General features: G+C 42.3%; 1 protein-coding gene across 1 annotated transcript in view; it reads right to left on the bottom strand.

Moving 5' to 3' along the window:
- The window catches only part of LOC147159648 (uncharacterized), a 47162-nt gene that overhangs the window by 26077 nt on the left and 1481 nt on the right, over nucleotides 1–19604 (bottom strand). The window contains exons 6-57 of the mRNA XM_086059370.1: nucleotides 18650–18873; nucleotides 18495–18559; nucleotides 18243–18412; nucleotides 17558–17781; nucleotides 17403–17467; nucleotides 17151–17320; nucleotides 16466–16689; nucleotides 16311–16375; nucleotides 16059–16228; nucleotides 15374–15597; nucleotides 15219–15283; nucleotides 14967–15136; nucleotides 14282–14505; nucleotides 14127–14191; nucleotides 13875–14044; nucleotides 13190–13413; nucleotides 13035–13099; nucleotides 12783–12952; nucleotides 12098–12321; nucleotides 11943–12007; nucleotides 11691–11860; nucleotides 11006–11229; nucleotides 10851–10915; nucleotides 10599–10768; nucleotides 9914–10137; nucleotides 9759–9823; nucleotides 9507–9676; nucleotides 8822–9045; nucleotides 8667–8731; nucleotides 8415–8584; nucleotides 7730–7953; nucleotides 7575–7639; nucleotides 7323–7492; nucleotides 6638–6861; nucleotides 6483–6547; nucleotides 6231–6400; nucleotides 5546–5769; nucleotides 5391–5455; nucleotides 5139–5308; nucleotides 4454–4677; nucleotides 4299–4363; nucleotides 4047–4216; nucleotides 3362–3585; nucleotides 3207–3271; nucleotides 2955–3124; nucleotides 2270–2493; nucleotides 2115–2179; nucleotides 1863–2032; nucleotides 1178–1401; nucleotides 1023–1087; nucleotides 771–940; nucleotides 86–309 (exon numbers count right to left, since the gene is read on the bottom strand). Coding sequence (XP_085915496.1) covers nucleotides 86–309; nucleotides 771–940; nucleotides 1023–1087; nucleotides 1178–1401; nucleotides 1863–2032; nucleotides 2115–2179; nucleotides 2270–2493; nucleotides 2955–3124; nucleotides 3207–3271; nucleotides 3362–3585; nucleotides 4047–4216; nucleotides 4299–4363; nucleotides 4454–4677; nucleotides 5139–5308; nucleotides 5391–5455; nucleotides 5546–5769; nucleotides 6231–6400; nucleotides 6483–6547; nucleotides 6638–6861; nucleotides 7323–7492; nucleotides 7575–7639; nucleotides 7730–7953; nucleotides 8415–8584; nucleotides 8667–8731; nucleotides 8822–9045; nucleotides 9507–9676; nucleotides 9759–9823; nucleotides 9914–10137; nucleotides 10599–10768; nucleotides 10851–10915; nucleotides 11006–11229; nucleotides 11691–11860; nucleotides 11943–12007; nucleotides 12098–12321; nucleotides 12783–12952; nucleotides 13035–13099; nucleotides 13190–13413; nucleotides 13875–14044; nucleotides 14127–14191; nucleotides 14282–14505; nucleotides 14967–15136; nucleotides 15219–15283; nucleotides 15374–15597; nucleotides 16059–16228; nucleotides 16311–16375; nucleotides 16466–16689; nucleotides 17151–17320; nucleotides 17403–17467; nucleotides 17558–17781; nucleotides 18243–18412; nucleotides 18495–18559; nucleotides 18650–18873 — 8027 coding nt within the window. The remainder of the gene's footprint in view (nucleotides 1–85; nucleotides 310–770; nucleotides 941–1022; nucleotides 1088–1177; nucleotides 1402–1862; nucleotides 2033–2114; nucleotides 2180–2269; nucleotides 2494–2954; nucleotides 3125–3206; nucleotides 3272–3361; nucleotides 3586–4046; nucleotides 4217–4298; nucleotides 4364–4453; nucleotides 4678–5138; nucleotides 5309–5390; nucleotides 5456–5545; nucleotides 5770–6230; nucleotides 6401–6482; nucleotides 6548–6637; nucleotides 6862–7322; nucleotides 7493–7574; nucleotides 7640–7729; nucleotides 7954–8414; nucleotides 8585–8666; nucleotides 8732–8821; nucleotides 9046–9506; nucleotides 9677–9758; nucleotides 9824–9913; nucleotides 10138–10598; nucleotides 10769–10850; nucleotides 10916–11005; nucleotides 11230–11690; nucleotides 11861–11942; nucleotides 12008–12097; nucleotides 12322–12782; nucleotides 12953–13034; nucleotides 13100–13189; nucleotides 13414–13874; nucleotides 14045–14126; nucleotides 14192–14281; nucleotides 14506–14966; nucleotides 15137–15218; nucleotides 15284–15373; nucleotides 15598–16058; nucleotides 16229–16310; nucleotides 16376–16465; nucleotides 16690–17150; nucleotides 17321–17402; nucleotides 17468–17557; nucleotides 17782–18242; nucleotides 18413–18494; nucleotides 18560–18649; nucleotides 18874–19604) is intronic.

Here is a 19604-nt window from a genome sequence, read left to right as displayed (position 1 = left end):
AAAAGAATCCAACTTTAAAAACATCGGAGTAACTGTAGTGAAAGAATCACCAAATTCCGAAAGTTTACATGTTGATCGAACGCACCATTGACACCACTTGTGTTTCAAGTACTCTGTATCCTTCGCTGCTGCGGTTGTTCAAATCTTCCACAAAAGGTTCCAACAGAGTGGCTGTAAGTAACACAGCTGGTTGTGGAACTGAGAGGGCAGTAGTTGCTGTCCCTTGGGTCGTTGTTGATGATAACCCATCAATGGTAGATGTTAAACCAAGGGAGGATGTTGGTCCTTGGGTGGCTGTTGGTACTTTTGCTGTTTCGGTGAAAGTAGTTTAAAAGAACTGATCAATTATCATTGGGACAAAGGCATTATTCTTGTCTGCTAAAGACAAATCAATATAGGAAACGTCATTCAGAAAAGGTCCGAGCGTGAATTGTCCCTCAAGATAAGCAGAAGTCGATGAGCAAATGAGACAATGGGACGAAGTCTTGAGGAACACCGTGAGGAGGGTTGGGGAATCCACGTCCAGAAAGTAAAAACCCTGCCATAGATTAGCTTTAGTCACAGGTGCTTCTATTCAACTGACAGATAAATTAACTTGTCTCCACATGTTGAGTAGAAACACCTGGGGCTAAAGCCAAATACTGTCTGGGTTTTTACTTTCTGGAACTGGGTTTCCCAACTCTGACCGTTAGTCATGGAAGTGAATCTGAATGTTTTCATAATGATAGCGTTAAAATCAGTTGGAATTCAGAGAATCTTGTGTTACTTACAACTGGCTGTAATAGAGTCTGGATCCAGAGCGAAGGTGAAAGTGGTGTTAGGATTAGTCACAGCTTCTTGCAACGCTTCTACGACTGCATCGGCTTCTGGAATATCTTCAATCGGTGCCGAACTGTTGAATTGCAGTTCCACGTCTACTTGCGTGTTTCCCATTTGTGGCCTTGAATGACGAGAATGCGCTATTAATTTCAACTGTGCGCTGCAAAAATTGTGGTATAAGGGTAGTATCTTTCAAATCTTACTGAAATCCAATGACAACGGTCCCAAAGAAAAGGGAACCAAACTCTTGGAAGAAGATGAAGTCACACTGTAAAAAGAATCCAACTTTAAAAACATCGGAGTAACTGTAGTGAAAGAATCACCAAATTCCGAAAGTTTACATGTTGATCGAACGCACCATTGACACCACTTGTGTTTCAAGTACTCTGTATCCTTCGCTGCTGCGGTTGTTCAAATCTTCCACAAAAGGTTCCAACAGAGTGGCTGTAAGTAACACAGCTGGTTGTGGAACTGAGAGGGCAGTAGTTGCTGTCCCTTGGGTCGTTGTTGATGATAACCCATCAATGGTAGATGTTAAACCAAGGGAGGATGTTGGTCCTTGGGTGGCTGTTGGTACTTTTGCTGTTTCGGTGAAAGTAGTTTAAAAGAACTGATCAATTATCATTGGGACAAAGGCATTATTCTTGTCTGCCAAAGAAAAATCAATATAGGAAACGTCATTCAGAAAAGGTCAGAGCGTGAATTGTCCCTCAAGATAAGCAGAAGTCGATGAGCAAATGAGACAATAGGACGAAGTCTTGAGGAACACCGTAAGGAGGGTTGGGGAATCCACGTCCAGAAAGTAAAAACCCTGCCATAGATTAGCTTTAGTCACAGGTGCTTCTATTCAACTGACAGATAAATTAACTTGTCTCCACATGTTGAGTAGAAACACCTGGGGCTAAAGCCAAATACTGTCTGGGTTTTTACTTTCTGGAACTGGGTTTCCCAACTCTGACCGTTAGTCATGGAAGTGAATCTGAATGTGTTCATAATGATAGCGTTGAAATCAGTTGGCATTCAGAGAATCTTGTGCTACTTACAACTGGCTGTAATAGAGTCTGGATCCAGAGCGAAGGTGAAAGTGGTGTTAGGATTAGTCACAGCTTCTTGCAACGCTTCTACGACTGCATCGGCTTCTGGAATATCTTCAATCGGTGCCGAACTGTTGAATTGCAGTTCCACGTCTACTTGCGTGTTTCCCATTTGTGGCCTTGAATGACGAGAATGCGCTATTAATTTCAACTGTGCGCTGCAAAAATTGTGGTATAAGGGTAGTATCTTTCAAATCTTACTGAAATCCAATGACAACGGTCCCAAAGAAAAGGGAACCAAACTCTTGGAAGAAGATGAAGTCACACTGTAAAAAGAATCCAACTTTAAAAACATCGGAGTAACTGTAGTGAAAGAATCACCAAATTCCGAAAGTTTACATGTTGATCGAACGCACCATTGACACCACTTGTGTTTCAAGTACTCTGTATCCTTCGCTGCTGCGGTTGTTCAAATCTTCCACAAAAGGTTCCAACAGAGTGGCTGTAAGTAACACAGCTGGTTGTGGAACTGAGAGGGCAGTAGTTGCTGTCCCTTGGGTCGTTGTTGATGATAACCCATCAATGGTAGATGTTAAACCAAGGGAGGATGTTGGTCCTTGGGTGGCTGTTGGTACTTTTGCTGTTTCGGTGAAAGTAGTTTAAAAGAACTGATCAATTATCATTGGGACAAAGGCATTATTCTTGTCTGCCAAAGAAAAATCAATATAGGAAACGTCATTCAGAAAAGGTCAGAGCGTGAATTGTCCCTCAAGATAAGCAGAAGTCGATGAGCAAATGAGACAATGGGACGAAGTCTTGAGGAACACCGTGAGGAGGGTTGGGGAATCCACGTCCAGACAGTAAAAACCCTGCCATAGATTAGCTTTAGTCACAGGTGCTTCTATTCAACTGACAGATAAATTAACTTGTCTCCACATGTTGAGTAGAAACACCTGGGGCTAAAGCCAAATACTGTCTGGATTTTTACTTTCTGGAACTGGGTTTCCCAACTCTGACCGTTAGTCATGGAAGTGAATCTGAATGTGTTCATAATGATAGCGTTGAAATCAGTTGGCATTCAGAGAATCTTGTGCTACTTACAACTGGCTGTAATAGAGTCTGGATCCAGAGCGAAGGTGAAAGTGGTGTTAGGATTGGTCACAGCTTCTTGCAACGCTTCTACGACTGCATCGGCTTCTGGAATATCTTCAATCGGTGCCGAACTGTTGAATTGCAGTTCCACGTCTACTTGCGTGTTTCCCATTTGTGGCCTTGAATGACGAGAATGCGCTATTAATTTCAACTGTGCGCTGCAAAAATTGTGGTATAAGGGTAGTATCTTTCAAATCTTACTGAAATCCAATGACAACGGTCCCAAAGAAAAGGGAACCAAACTCTTGGAAGAAGATGAAGTCACACTGTAAAAAGAATCCAACTTTAAAAACATCGGAGTAACTGTAGTGAAAGAATCACCAAATTCCGAAAGTTTACATGTTGATCGAACGCACCATTGACACCACTTGTGTTTCAAGTACTCTGTATCCTTCGCTGCTGCGGTTGTTCAAATCTTCCACAAAAGGTTCCAACAGAGTGGCTGTAAGTAACACAGCTGGTTGTGGAACTGAGAGGGCAGTAGTTGCTGTCCCTTGGGTCGTTGTTGATGATAACCCATCAATGGTAGATGTTAAACCAAGGGAGGATGTTGGTCCTTGGGTGGCTGTTGGTACTTTTGCTGTTTCGGTGAAAGTAGTTTAAAAGAACTGATCAATTATCATTGGGACAAAGGCATTATTCTTGTCTGCCAAAGACAAATCAATATAGGAAACGTCATTCAGAAAAGGTCCGAGCGTGAATTGTCCCTCAAGATAAGCAGAAGTCGATGAGCAAATGAGACAATGGGACGAAGTCTTGAGGAACACCGTGAGGAGGGTTGGGGAATCCACGTCCAGAAAGTAAAAACCCTGCCATAGATTAGCTTTAGTCACAGGTGCTTCTATTCAACTGACAGATCAATTAACTCGTCTCCACATGTTGAGTAGAAACACCTGGGGCTAAAGCCAAATACTGTCTGGGTTTTTACTTTCTGGAACTGGGTTTCCCAACTCTGACCGTTAGTCATGGAAGTGAATCTGAATGTGTTCATAATGATAGCATTGAAATCAGTTGGCATTCAGAGAATCTTGTGCTACTTACAACTGGCTGTAATAGAGTCTGGATCCAGAGCGAAGGTGAAAGTGGTGTTAGGATTAGTCACAGCTTCTTGCAACGCTTCTACGACTGCATCGGCTTCTGGAATATCTTCAATCGGTGCCGAACTGTTGAATTGCAGTTCCACGTCTACTTGCGTGTTTCCCATTTGTGGCCTTGAATGACGAGAATGCGCTATTAATTTCAACTGTGCGCTGCAAAAATTGTGGTATAAGGGTAGTATATTTCAAATCTTACTGAAATCCAATGACAACGGTCCCAAAGAAAAGGGAACCAAACTCTTGGAAGAAGATGAAGTCACACTGTAAAAAGAATCCAACTTTAAAAACATCGGAGTAACTGTAGTGAAAGAATCACCAAATTCCGAAAGTTTACATGTTGATCGAACGCACCATTGACACCACTTGTGTTTCAAGTACTCTGTATCCTTCGCTGCTGCGGTTGTTCAAATCTTCCACAAAAGGTTCCAACAGAGTGGCTGTAAGTAACACAGCTGGTTGTGGAACTGAGAGGGCAGTAGTTGCTGTCCCTTGGGTCGTTGTTGATGATAACCCATCAATGGTAGATGTTAAACCAAGGGAGGATGTTGGTCCTTGGGTGGCTGTTGGTACTTTTGCTGTTTCGGTGAAAGTAGTTTAAAAGAACTGATCAATTATCATTGGGACAAAGGCATTATTCTTGTCTGCCAAAGAAAAATCAATATAGGAAACGTCATTCAGAAAAGGTCAGAGCGTGAATTGTCCCTCAAGATAAGCAGAAGTCGATGAGCAAATGAGACAATGGGACGAAGTCTTGAGGAACACCGTGAGGAGGGTTGGGGAATCCACGTCCAGAAAGTAAAAACCCTGCCATAGATTAGCTTTAGTCACAGGTGCTTCTATTCAACTGACGGATAAATTAACTTGTCTCCACATGTTGAGTAGAAACACCTGGGGCTAAAGCCAAATACTGTCTGGGTTTTTACTTTCTGGAACTGGGTTTCCCAACTCTGACCGTTAGTCATGGAAGTGAATCTGAATGTGTTCATAATGATAGCGTTGAAATCAGTTGGCATTCAGAGAATCTTGTGCTACTTACAACTGGCTGTAATAGAGTCTGGATCCAGAGCGAAGGTGAAAGTGGTGTTAGGATTAGTCACAGCTTCTTGCAACGCTTCTACGACTGCATCGGCTTCTGGAATATCTTCAATCGGTGCCGAACTGTTGAATTGCAGTTCCACGTCTACTTGCGTGTTTCCCATTTGTGGCCTTGAATGACGAGAATGCGCTATTAATTTCAACTGTGCGCTGCAAAAATTGAGGTATAAGGGTAGTATATTTCAAATCTTACTGAAATCCAATGACAACGGTCCCAAAGAAAAGGGAACCAAACTCTTGGAAGAAGATGAAGTCACACTGTAAAAAGAATCCAACTTTAAAAACATCGGAGTAACTGTAGTGAAAGAATCAACAAATTCCGAAAGTTTACATGTTGATCGAACGCACCATTGACACCACTTGTGTTTCAAGTACTCTGTATCCTTCGCTGCTGCGGTTGTTCAAATCTTCCACAAAAGGTTCCAACAGAGTGGCTGTAAGTAACACAGCTGGTTGTGGAACTGAGAGGGCAGTAGTTGCTGTCCCTTGGGTCGTTGTTGATGATAACCCATCAATGGTAGATGTTAAACCAAGGGAGGATGTTGGTCCTTGGGTGGCTGTTGGTACTTTTGCTGTTTCGGTGAAAGTAGTTTAAAAGAACTGATCAATTATCATTGGGACAAAGGCATTATTCTTGTCTGCCAAAGAAAAATCAATATAGGAAACGTCATTCAGAAAAGGTCAGAGCGTGAATTGTCCCTCAAGATAAGCAGAAGTCGATGAGCAAATGAAACAATGGGACGAAGTCTTGAGGAACACCGTGAGGAGGGTTGGGGAATCCACGTCCTGAACGTAAAAACCCTGCCATAGATTAGCTTTAGTCACAGGTGCTTCTATTCAACTGACAGATAAATTAACTCGTCTCCACATGTTGAGTAGAAACACCTGGGGCTAAAGCCAAATACTGTCTGGGTTTTTACTTTCTGGAACTGGGTTTCCCAACTCTGACCGTTAGTCATGGAAGTGAATCTGAATGTGTTCATAATGATAGCGTTGAAATCAGTTGGCATTCAGAGAATCTTGTGCTACTTACAACTGGCTGTAATAGAGTCTGGATCCAGAGCGAAGGTGAAAGTGGTGTTAGGATTAGTCACAGCTTCTTGCAACGCTTCTACGACTGCATCGGCTTCTGGAATATCTTCAATCGGTGCCGAACTGTTGAATTGCAGTTCCACGTCTACTTGCGTGTTTCCCATTTGTGGCCTTGAATGACGAGAATGCGCTATTAATTTCAACTGTGCGCTGCAAAAATTGTGGTATAAGGGTAGTATATTTCAAATCTTACTGAAATCCAATGACAACGGTCCCAAAGAAAAGGGAACCAAACTCTTGGAAGAAGATGAAGTCACACTGTAAAAAGAATCCAACTTTAAAAACATCGGAGTAAGTGTAGTGAAAGAATCCCCAAATTCCGAAAGTTTACATGTTGATCGAACGCACCATTGACACCACTTGTGTTTCAAGTACTCTGTATCCTTCGCTGCTGCGGTTGTTCAAATCTTCCACAAAAGGTTCCAACAGAGTGGCTGTAAGTAACACAGCTGGTTGTGGAACTGAGAGGGCAGTAGTTGCTGTCCCTTGGGTCGTTGTTGATGATAACCCATCAATGGTAGATGTTAAACCAAGGGAGGATGTTGGTCCTTGGGTGGCTGTTGGTACTTTTGCTGTTTCGGTGAAAGTAGTTTAAAAGAACTGATCAATTATCATTGGGACAAAGGCATTATTCTTGTCTGCCAAAGAAAAACCAATATAGGAAACGTCATTCAGAAAAGGTCAGAGCGTGAATTGTCCTTCAAGATAAGCAGAAGTCGATGAGCAAATGAGACAATAGGACGAAGTCTTGAGGAACACCGTGAGGAGGGTTGGGGAATCCACGTCCAGAAAGTAAAAACCCTGCCATAGATTAGCTTTAGTCACAGGTGCTTCTATTCAACTGACAGATAAATTAACTTGTCTCCACATGTTGAGTAGAAACACCTGGGGCTAAAGCCAAATACTGTCTGGGTTTTTACTTTCTGGAACTGGGTTTCCCAACTCTGACCGTTAGTCATGGAAGTGAATCTGAATGTGTTCATAATGATAGCGTTGAAATCAGTTGGCATTCAGAGAATCTTGTGCTACTTACAACTGGCTGTAATAGAGTCTGGATCCAGAGCGAAGGTGAAAGTGGTGTTAGGATTAGTCACAGCTTCTTGCAACGCTTCTACGACTGCATCGGCTTCTGGAATATCTTCAATCGGTGCCGAACTGTTGAATTGCAGTTCCACGTCTACTTGCGTGTTTCCCATTTGTGGCCTTGAATGACGAGAATGCGCTATTAATTTCAACTGTGCGCTGCAAAAATTGTGGTATAAGGGTAGTATATTTCAAATCTTACTGAAATCCAATGACAACGGTCCCAAAGAAAAGGGAACCAAACTCTTGGAAGAAGATGAAGTCACACTGTAAAAAGAATCCAACTTTAAAAACATCGGAGTAACTGTAGTGAAAGAATCACCAAATTCCGAAAGTTTACATGTTGATCGAACGCACCATTGACACCACTTGTGTTTCAAGTACTCTGTATCCTTCGCTGCTGCGGTTGTTCAAATCTTCCACAAAAGGTTCCAACAGAGTGGCTGTAAGTAACACAGCTGGTTGTGGAACTGAGAGGGCAGTAGTTGCTGTCCCTTGGGTCGTTGTTGATGATAACCCATCAATGGTAGATGTTAAACCAAGGGAGGATGTTGGTCCTTGGGTGGCTGTTGGTACTTTTGCTGTTTCGGTGAAAGTAGTTTAAAAGAACTGATCAATTATCATTGGGACAAAGGCATTATTCTTGTCTGCCAAAGAAAAATCAATATAGGAAACGTCATTCAGAAAAGGTCAGAGCGTGAATTGTCCCTCAAGATAAGCAGAAGTCGATGAGCAAATGAGACAATGGGACGAAGTCTTGAGGAACACCGTGAGGAGGGTTGGGGAATCCACGTCCAGAAAGTAAAAACCCTGCCATAGATTAGCTTTAGTCACAGGTGCTTCTATTCAACTGACAGATAAATTAACTTGTCTCCACATGTTGAGTAGAAACACCTGGGGCTAAAGCCAAATACTGTCTGGGTTTTTACTTTCTGGAACTGGGTTTCCCAACTCTGACCGTTAGTCATGGAAGTGAATCTGAATGTGTTCATAATGATAGCGTTGAAATCAGTTGGCATTCAGAGAATCTTGTGCTACTTACAACTGGCTGTAATAGAGTCTGGATCCAGAGCGAAGGTGAAAGTGGTGTTAGGATTAGTCACAGCTTCTTGCAACGCTTCTACGACTGCATCGGCTTCTGGAATATCTTCAATCGGTGCCGAACTGTTGAATTGCAGTTCCACGTCTACTTGCGTGTTTCCCATTTGTGGCCTTGAATGACGAGAATGCGCTATTAATTTCAACTGTGCGCTGCAAAAATTGAGGTATAAGGGTAGTATATTTCAAATCTTACTGAAATCCAATGACAACGGTCCCAAAGAAAAGGGAACCAAACTCTTGGAAGAAGATGAAGTCACACTGTAAAAAGAATCCAACTTTAAAAACATCGGAGTAACTGTAGTGAAAGAATCACCAAATTCCGAAAGTTTACATGTTGATCGAACGCACCATTGACACCACTTGTGTTTCAAGTACTCTGTATCCTTCGCTGCTGCGGTTGTTCAAATCTTCCACAAAAGGTTCCAACAGAGTGGCTGTAAGTAACACAGCTGGTTGTGGAACTGAGAGGGCAGTAGTTGCTGTCCCTTGGGTCGTTGTTGATGATAACCCATCAATGGTAGATGTTAAACCAAGGGAGGATGTTGGTCCTTGGGTGGCTGTTGGTACTTTTGCTGTTTCGGTGAAAGTAGTTTAAAAGAACTGATCAATTATCATTGGGACAAAGGCATTATTCTTGTCTGCCAAAGAAAAATCAATATAGGAAACGTCATTCAGAAAAGGTCAGAGCGTGAATTGTCCCTCAAGATAAGCAGAAGTCGATGAGCAAATGAGACAATGGGACGAAGTCTTGAGGAACACCGTGAGCAGGGTTGGGGAATCCACGTCCAGAAAGTAAAAACCCTGCCATAGATTAGCTTTAGTCACAGGTGCTTCTATTCAACTGACAGATAAATTAACTTGTCTCCACATGTTGAGTAGAAACACCTGGGGCTAAAGCCAAATACTGTCTGGGTTTTTACTTTCTGGAACTGGGTTTCCCAACTCTGACCGTTAGTCATGGAAGTGAATCTGAATGTGTTCATAATGATAGCGTTGAAATCAGTTGGCATTCAGAGAATCTTGTGCTACTTACAACTGGCTGTAATAGAGTCTGGATCCAGAGCGAAGGTGAAAGTGGTGTTAGGATTAGTCACAGCTTCTTGCAACGCTTCTACGACTGCATCGGCTTCTGGAATATCTTCAATCGGTGCCGAACTGTTGAATTGCAGTTCCACGTCTACTTGCGTGTTTCCCATTTGTGGCCTTGAATGACGAGAATGCGCTATTAATTTCAACTGTGCGCTGCAAAAATTGAGGTATAAGGGTAGTATATTTCAAATCTTACTGAAATCCAATGACAACGGTCCCAAAGAAAAGGGAACCAAACTCTTGGAAGAAGATGAAGTCACACTGTAAAAATAATCCAACTTTAAAAACATCGGAGTAACTGTAGTGAAAGAATCAACAAATTCCGAAAGTTTACATGTTGATCGAACGCACCATTGACACCACTTGTGTTTCAAGTACTCTGTATCCTTCGCTGCTGCGGTTGTTCAAATCTTCCACAAAAGGTTCCAACAGAGTGGCTGTAAGTAACACAGCTGGTTGTGGAACTGAGAGGGCAGTAGTTGCTGTCCCTTGGGTCGTTGTTGATGATAACCCATCAATGGTAGATGTTAAACCAAGGGAGGATGTTGGTCCTTGGGTGGCTGTTGGTACTTTTGCTGTTTCGGTGAAAGTAGTTTAAAAGAACTGATCAATTATCATTGGGACAAAGGCATTATTCTTGTCTGCCAAAGAAAAATCAATATAGGAAACGTCATTCAGAAAAGGTCAGAGCGTGAATTGTCCCTCAAGATAAGCAGAAGTCGATGAGCAAATGAGACAATGGGACGAAGTCTTGAGGAACACCGTGAGGAGGGTTGGGGAATCCACGTCCAGAAAGTAAAAACCCTGCCATAGATTAGCTTTAGTCACAGGTGCTTCTATTCAACTGACAGATAAATTAACTTGTCTCCACATGTTGAGTAGAAACACCTGGGGCTAAAGCCAAATACTGTCTGGGTTTTTACTTTCTGGAACTGGGTTTCCCAACTCTGACCGTTAGTCATGGAAGTGAATCTGAATGTGTTCATAATGATAGCGTTGAAATCAGTTGGCATTCAGAGAATCTTGTGCTACTTACAACTGGCTGTAATAGAGTCTGGATCCAGAGCGAAGGTGAAAGTGGTGTTAGGATTAGTCACAGCTTCTTGCAACGCTTCTACGACTGCATCGGCTTCTGGAATATCTTCAATCGGTGCCGAACTGTTGAATTGCAGTTCCACGTCTACTTGCGTGTTTCCCATTTGTGGCCTTGAATGACGAGAATGCGCTATTAATTTCAACTGTGCGCTGCAAAAATTGAGGTATAAGGGTAGTATATTTCAAATCTTACTGAAATCCAATGACAACGGTCCCAAAGAAAAGGGAACCAAACTCTTGGAAGAAGATGAAGTCACACTGTAAAAATAATCCAACTTTAAAAACATCGGAGTAACTGTAGTGAAAGAATCAACAAATTCCGAAAGTTTACATGTTGATCGAACGCACCATTGACACCACTTGTGTTTCAAGTACTCTGTATCCTTCGCTGCTGCGGTTGTTCAAATCTTCCACAAAAGGTTCCAACAGAGTGGCTGTAAGTAACACAGCTGGTTGTGGAACTGAGAGGGCAGTAGTTGCTGTCCCTTGGGTCGTTGTTGATGATAACCCATCAATGGTAGATGTTAAACCAAGGGAGGATGTTGGTCCTTGGGTGGCTGTTGGTACTTTTGCTGTTTCGGTGAAAGTAGTTTAAAAGAACTGATCAATTATCATTGGGACAAAGGCATTATTCTTGTCTGCCAAAGAAAAATCAATATAGGAAACGTCATTCAGAAAAGGTCAGAGCGTGAATTGTCCCTCAAGATAAGCAGAAGTCGATGAGCAAATGAGACAATGGGACGAAGTCTTGAGGAACACCGTGAGGAGGGTTGGGGAATCCACGTCCAGAAAGTAAAAACTCTGCCATAGCTTAGCTTTAGTCACAGGTGCTTCTATTCAACTGACAGTTAAATTAACTCGTCTCCACATGTTGAGTAGAAACACCTGGGGCTAAAGCCAAATACTGTCTGGGTTTTTACTTTCTGGAACTGGGTTTCCCAACTCTGACCGTTAGTCATGGAAGGGAATCTGAATGTGTTCATAATGATAGCGTTAAAATCAGTTGGAATTCAGAGAATCTTGTGTTACTTACAACTGGCTGTAATAGAGTCTGGATCCAGAGCGAAGGTGAAAGTGGTGTTAGGATTAGTCACAGCTTCTTGCAACGCTTCTACGACTGCATCGGCTTCTGGAATATCTTCAATCGGTGCCGAACTGTTGAATTGCAGTTCCACGTCTACTTGCGTGTTTCCCATTTGTGGCCTTGAATGACGAGAATGCGCTATTAATTTCAACTGTGCGCTGCAAAAATTGTGGTATAAGGGTAGTATCTTTCAAATCTTACTGAAATCCAATGACAACGGTCCCAAAGAAAAGGGAACCAAACTCTTGGAAGAAGATGAAGTCACACTGTAAAAAGAATCCAACTTTAAAAACATCGGAGTAACTGTAGTGAAAGAATCAACAAATTCCGAAAGTTTACATGTTGATCGAACGCACCATTGACACCACTTGTGTTTCAAGTACTCTGTATCCTTCGCTGCTGCGGTTGTTCAAATCTTCCACAAAAGGTTCCAACAGAGTGGCTGTAAGTAACACAGCTGGTTGTGGAACTGAGAGGGCAGTAGTTGCTGTCCCTTGGGTCGTTGTTGATGATAACCCATCAATGGTAGATGTTAAACCAAGGGAGGATGTTGGTCCTTGGGTGGCTGTTGGTACTTTTGCTGTTTTGGTAAAAGTAGTTTAAAAGAACTGATCAATTATCATTGGGACAAAGGCATTATTCTTGTCTGCCAAAGTAAAATCAATATAGGAAACGTCATTCAGAAAAGGTCAGAGCGTGAATTGTCCCTCAAGATAAGCAGAAGTCGATGAGCAAATGAAACAATGGGACGAAGTCTTGAGGAACACCGTGAGGAGGGTTGGGGAATCCACGTCCAGAAAGTAAAAACTCTGCCATAGCTTAGCTTTAGTCACAGGTGCTTCTATTCAACTGACAGTTAAATTAACTCGTCTCCACATGTTGAGTAGAAACACCTGGGGCTAAAGCCAAATACTGTCTGGGTTTTTACTTTCTGGAACTGGGTTTCCCAACTCTGACCGTTAGTCATGGAAGTGAATCTGAATGTGTTCATAATGATAGCGTTGAAATCAGTTGGCATTCAGAGAATCTTGTGCTACTTACAACTGGCTGTAATAGAGTCTGGATCCAGAGCGAAGGTGAAAGTGGTGTTAGGATTAGTCACAGCTTCTTGCAACGCTTCTACGACTGCATCGGCTTCTGGAATATCTTCAATCGGTGCCGAACTGTTGAATTGCAGTTCCACGTCTACTTGCGTGTTTCCCATTTGTGGCCTTGAATGACGAGAATGCGCTATTAATTTCAACTGTGCGCTGCAAAAATTGTGGTATAAGGGTAGTATATTTCAAATCTTACTGAAATCCAATGACAACGGTCCCAAAGAAAAGGGAACCAAACTCTTGGAAGAAGATGAAGTCACACTGTAAAAAGAATCCAACTTTAAAAACATCGGAGTAACTGTAGTGAAAGAATCACCAAATTCCGAAAGTTTACATGTTGATCGAACGCACCATTGACACCACTTGTGTTTCAAGTACTCTGTATCCTTCGCTGCTGCGGTTGTTCAAATCTTCCACAAAAGGTTCCAACAGAGTGGCTGTAAGTAACACAGCTGGTTGTGGAACTGAGAGGGCAGTAGTTGCTGTCCCTTGGGTCGTTGTTGATGATAACCCATCAATGGTAGATGTTAAACCAAGGGAGGATGTTGGTCCTTGGGTGGCTGTTGGTACTTTTGCTGTTTCGGTGAAAGTAGTTTAAAAGAACTGATCAATTATCATTGGGACAAAGGCATTATTCTTGTCTGCCAAAGAAAAATCAATATAGGAAACGTCATTCAGAAAAGGTCAGAGCGTGAATTGTCCCTCAAGATAAGCAGAAGTCGATGAGCAAATGAGACAATGGGACGAAGTCTTGAGGAACACCGTGAGGAGGGTTGGGGAATCCACGTCCAGAAAGTAAAAACTCTGCCATAGCTTAGCTTTAGTCACAGGTGCTTCTATTCAACTGACAGTTAAATTAACTCGTCTCCACATGTTGAGTAGAAACACCTGGGGCTAAAGCCAAATACTGTCTGGGTTTTTACTTTCTGGAACTGGGTTTCCCAACTCTGACCGTTAGTCATGGAAGTGAATCTGAATGTGTTCATAATGATAGCGTTGAAATCAGTTGGCATTCAGAGAATCTTGTGCTACTTACAACTGGCTGTAATAGAGTCTGGATCCAGAGCGAAGGTGAAAGTGGTGTTAGGATTAGTCACAGCTTCTTGCAACGCTTCTACGACTGCATCGGCTTCTGGAATATCTTCAATCGGTGCCGAACTGTTGAATTGCAGTTCCACGTCTACTTGCGTGTTTCCCATTTGTGGCCTTGAATGACGAGAATGCGCTATTAATTTCAACTGTGCGCTGCAAAAATTGTGGTATAAGGGTAGTATCTTTCAAATCTTACTGAAATCCAATGACAACGGTCCCAAAGAAAAGGGAACCAAACTCTTGGAAGAAGATGAAGTCACACTGTAAAAAGAATCCAACTTTAAAAACATCGGAGTAACTGTAGTGAAAGAATCACCAAATTCCGAAAGTTTACATGTTGATCGAACGCACCATTGACACCACTTGTGTTTCAAGTACTCTGTATCCTTCGCTGCTGCGGTTGTTCAAATCTTCCACAAAAGGTTCCAACAGAGTGGCTGTAAGTAACACAGCTGGTTGTGGAACTGAGAGGGCAGTAGTTGCTGTCCCTTGGGTCGTTGTTGATGATAACCCATCAATGGTAGATGTTAAACCAAGGGAGGATGTTGGTCCTTGGGTGGCTGTTGGTACTTTTGCTGTTTCGGTGAAAGTAGTTTAAAAGAACTGATCAATTATCATTGGGACAAAGGCATTATTCTTGTCTGCCAAAGAAAAATCAATATAGGAAACGTCATTCAGAAAAGGTCAGAGCGTGAATTGTCCCTCAAGATAAGCAGAAGTCGATGAGCAAATGAGACAATGGGACGAAGTCTTGAGGAACACCGTGAGGAGGGTTGGGGAATCCACGTCCAGAAAGTAAAAACCCTGCCATAGATTAGCTTTAGTCACAGGTGCTTCTATTCAACTGACAGATAAATTAACTTGTCTCCACATGTTGAGTAGAAACACCTGGGGCTAAAGCCAAATACTGTCTGGGTTTTTACTTTCTGGAACTGGGTTTCCCAACTCTGACCGTTAGTCATGGAAGTGAATCTGAATGTGTTCATAATGATAGCGTTGAAATCAGTTGGCATTCAGAGAATCTTGTGCTACTTACAACTGGCTGTAATAGAGTCTGGATCCAGAGCGAAGGTGAAAGTGGTGTTAGGATTAGTCACAGCTTCTTGCAACGCTTCTACGACTGCATCGGCTTCTGGAATATCTTCAATCGGTGCCGAACTGTTGAATTGCAGTTCCACGTCTACTTGCGTGTTTCCCATTTGTGGCCTTGAATGACGAGAATGCGCTATTAATTTCAACTGTGCGCTGCAAAAATTGTGGTATAAGGGTAGTATATTTCAAATCTTACTGAAATCCAATGACAACGGTCCCAAAGAAAAGGGAACCAAACTCTTGGAAGAAGATGAAGTCACACTGTAAAAAGAATCCAACTTTAAAAACATCGGAGTAACTGTAGTGAAAGAATCACCAAATTCCGAAAGTTTACATGTTGATCGAACGCACCATTGACACCACTTGTGTTTCAAGTACTCTGTATCCTTCGCTGCTGCGGTTGTTCAAATCTTCCACAAAAGGTTCCAACAGAGTGGCTGTAAGTAACACAGCTGGTTGTGGAACTGAGAGGGCAGTAGTTGCTGTCCCTTGGGTCGTTGTTGATGATAACCCATCAATGGTAGATGTTAAACCAAGGGAGGATGTTGGTCCTTGGGTGGCTGTTGGTACTTTTGCTGTTTCGGTGAAAGTAGTTTAAAAGAACTGATCAATTATCATTGGGACAAAGGCATTATTCTTGTCTGCCAAAGAAAAATCAATATAGGAAACGTCATTCAGAAAAGGTCAGAGCGTGAATTGTCCCTCAAGATAAGCAGAAGTCGATGAGCAAATGAGACAATGGGACGAAGTCTTGAGGAACACCGTGAGGAGGGTTGGGGAATCCACGTCCAGAAAGTAAAAACCCTGCCATAGATTAGCTTTAGTCACAGGTGCTTCTATTCAACTGACAGATAAATTAACTTGTCTCCACATGTTGAGTAGAAACACCTGGGGCTAAAGCCAAATACTGTCTGGGTTTTTACTTTCTGGAACTGGGTTTCCCAACTCTGACCGTTAGTCATGGAAGTGAATCTGAATGTGTTCATAATGATAGCGTTGAAATCAGTTGGCATTCAGAGAATCTTGTGCTACTTACAACTGGCTGTAATAGAGTCTGGATCCAGAGCGAAGGTGAAAGTGGTGTTAGGATTAGTCACAGCTTCTTGCAACGCTTCTACGACTGCATCGGCTTCTGGAATATCTTCAATCGGTGCCGAACTGTTGAATTGCAGTTCCACGTCTACTTGCGTGTTTCCCATTTGTGGCCTTGAATGACGAGAATGCGCTATTAATTTCAACTGTGCGCTGCAAAAATTGTGGTATAAGGGTAGTATATTTCAAATCTTACTGAAATCCAATGACAACGGTCCCAAAGAAAAGGGAACCAAACTCTTGGAAGAAGATGAAGTCACACTGTAAAAAGAATCCAACTTTAAAAACATCGGAGTAACTGTAGTGAAAGAATCACCAAATTCCGAAAGTTTACATGTTGATCGAACGCACCATTGACACCACTTGTGTTTCAAGTACTCTGTATCCTTCGCTGCTGCGGTTGTTCAAATCTTCCACAAAAGGTTCCAACAGAGTGGCTGTAAGTAACACAGCTGGTTGTGGAACTGAGAGGGCAGTAGTTGCTGTCCCTTGGGTCGTTGTTGATGATAACCCATCAATGGTAGATGTTAAACCAAGGGAGGATGTTGGTCCTTGGGTGGCTGTTGGTACTTTTGCTGTTTTGGTAAAAGTAGTTTAAAAGAACTGATCAATTATCATTGGGACAAAGGCATTATTCTTGTCTGCCAAAGAAAAATCAATATAGGAAACGTCATTCAGAAAAGGTCAGAGCGTGAATTGTCCCTCAAGATAAGCAGAAGTCGATGAGCAAATGAAACAATGGGACGAAGTCTTGAGGAACACCGTGAGGAGGGTTGGGGAATCCACGTCCAGAAAGTAAAAACCCTGCCATAGATTAGCTTTAGTCACAGGTGCTTCTATTCAACTGACAGATAAATTAACTTGTCTCCACATGTTGAGTAGAAACACCTGGGGCTAAAGCCAAATACTGTCTGGATTTTTACTTTCTGGAACTGGGTTTCCCAACTCTGACCGTTAGTCATGGAAGTGAATCTGAATGTGTTCATAATGATAGCGTTGAAATCAGTTGGCATTCAGAGAATCTTGTGCTACTTACAACTGGCTGTAATAGAGTCTGGATCCAGAGCGAAGGTGAAAGTGGTGTTAGGATTAGTCACAGCTTCTTGCAACGCTTCTACGACTGCATCGGCTTCTGGAATATCTTCAATCGGTGCCGAACTGTTGAATTGCAGTTCCACGTCTACTTGCGTGTTTCCCATTTGTGGCCTTGAATGACGAGAATGCGCTATTAATTTCAACTGTGCGCTGCAAAAATTGTGGTATAAGGGTAGTATATTTCAAATCTTACTGAAATCCAATGACAACGGTCCCAAAGAAAAGGGAACCAAACTCTTGGAAGAAGATGAAGTCACACTGTAAAAAGAATCCAACTTTAAAAACATCGGAGTAACTGTAGTGAAAGAATCACCAAATTCCGAAAGTTTACATGTTGTTCGAACGCACCATTGACACCACTTGTGTTTCAAGTACTCTGTATCCTTCGCTGCTGCGGTTGTTCAAATCTTCCACAAAAGGTTCCAACAGAGTGGCTGTAAGTAACACAGCTGGTTGTGGAACTGAGAGGGCAGTAGTTGCTGTCCCTTGGGTCGTTGTTGATGATAACCCATCAATGGTAGATGTTAAACCAAGGGAGGATGTTGGTCCTTGGGTGGCTGTTGGTACTTTTGCTGTTTTGGTAAAAGTAGTTTAAAAGAACTGATCAATTATCATTGGGACAAAGGCATTATTCTTGTCTGCCAAAGAAAAATCAATATAGGAAACGTCATTCAGAAAAGGTCAGAGCGTGAATTGTCCCTCAAGATAAGCAGAAGTCGATGAGCAAATGAAACAATGGGACGAAGTCTTGAGGAACACCGTGAGGAGGGTTGGGGAATCCACGTCCAGAAAGTAAAAACTCTGCCATAGCTTAGCTTTAGTCACAGGTGCTTCTATTCAACTGACAGTTAAATTAACTCGTCTCCACATGTTGAGTAGAAACACCTGGGGCTAAAGCCAAATACTGTCTGGGTTTTTACTTTCTGGAACTGGGTTTCCCAACTCTGACCGTTAGTCATGGAAGTGAATCTGAATGTGTTCATAATGATAGCGTTGAAATCAGTTGGCATTCAGAGAATCTTGTGCTACTTACAACTGGCTGTAATAGAGTCTGGATCCAGAGCGAAGGTGAAAGTGGTGTTAGGATTAGTCACAGCTTCTTGCAACGCTTCTACGACTGCATCGGCTTCTGGAATATCTTCAATCGGTGCCGAACTGTTGAATTGCAGTTCCACGTCTACTTGCGTGTTTCCCATTTGTGGCCTTGAATGACGAGAATGCGCTATTAATTTCAACTGTGCGCTGCAAAAATTGTGGTGTAAGGGTAGTATATTTCAAATCTTACTGAAATCCAATGACAACGGTCCCAAAGAAAAGGGAACCAAACTCTTGGAAGAAGATGAAGTCACACTGTAAAAAGAATCCAACTTTAAAAACATCGGAGTAACTGTAGTGAAAGAATCACCAAATTCCGAAAGTTTACATGTTGATCGAACGCACCATTGACACCACTTGTGTTTCAAGTACTCTGTATCCTTCGCTGCTGCGGTTGTTCAAATCTTCCACAAAAGGTTCCAACAGAGTGGCTGTAAGTAACACAGCTGGTTGTGGAACTGAGAGGGCAGTAGTTGCTGTCCCTTGGGTCGTTGTTGATGATAACCCATCAATGGTAGATGTTAAACCAAGGGAGGATGTTGGTCCTTGGGTGGCTGTTGGTACTTTTGCTGTTTTGGTAAAAGTAGTTTAAAAGAACTGATCAATTATCATTGGGACAAAGGCATTATTCTTGTCTGCCAAAGAAAAATCAATATAGGAAACGTCATTCAGAAAAGGTCAGAGCGTGAATTGTCCCTCAAGATAAGCAGAAGTCGATGAGCAAATGAAACAATGGGACGAAGTCTTGAGGAACACCGTGAGGAGGGTTGGGGAATCCACGTCCAGAAAGTAAAAACCCTGCCATAGATTAGCTTTAGTCACAAATGCTTCTATTCAACTGACAGTTAAATTAGCTCGTCTCCACATGTTGAGTGGAAACACCTGTGGCTAAAGCCAAATACTGTCTGGGTTTTTACTTTCTGGAACTGGGTTTCCCAACTCTGACCGTTAGTCATGGAAGTGAATCTGAATGTGTTCATAATGATAGCATTGAAATCAGTTGGCATTCAGAGAATCTTGTGTTACTTACAACTGGCTGTAATAGAGTCTGGATCCAGAGGGAGGTTGAAAGTGGTGTTAGGATTAGTCACAGCTTCTTGCAACGCTTCTACGACTGCATCTGCTTCTGGAATATCTTCAACCGGTGCCGAACTGTTGAATTGCAGTTCCACGTCTACTTGCGTGTTTCCCATTTGTGGCCTTGAATGACGAGAAGGCACTATTAATTTCAACTGTGCGCCGCGTAAATTGTGGTATAAGGGTAGTATATTTCAAATATTACTGAAATCCGTTGACAACG

The sequence above is a fragment of the Leptonotus elevatus genome, chromosome 17 (genome assembly GCF_054856555.1).
Source record: "Leptonotus elevatus isolate MCC_2025b chromosome 17, RoL_Lele_1.0, whole genome shotgun sequence".
Lineage (NCBI taxonomy): Eukaryota > Metazoa > Chordata > Actinopteri > Syngnathiformes > Syngnathidae > Leptonotus > Leptonotus elevatus.
This window is presented reverse-complemented; position numbering and strand designations above follow the sequence as displayed.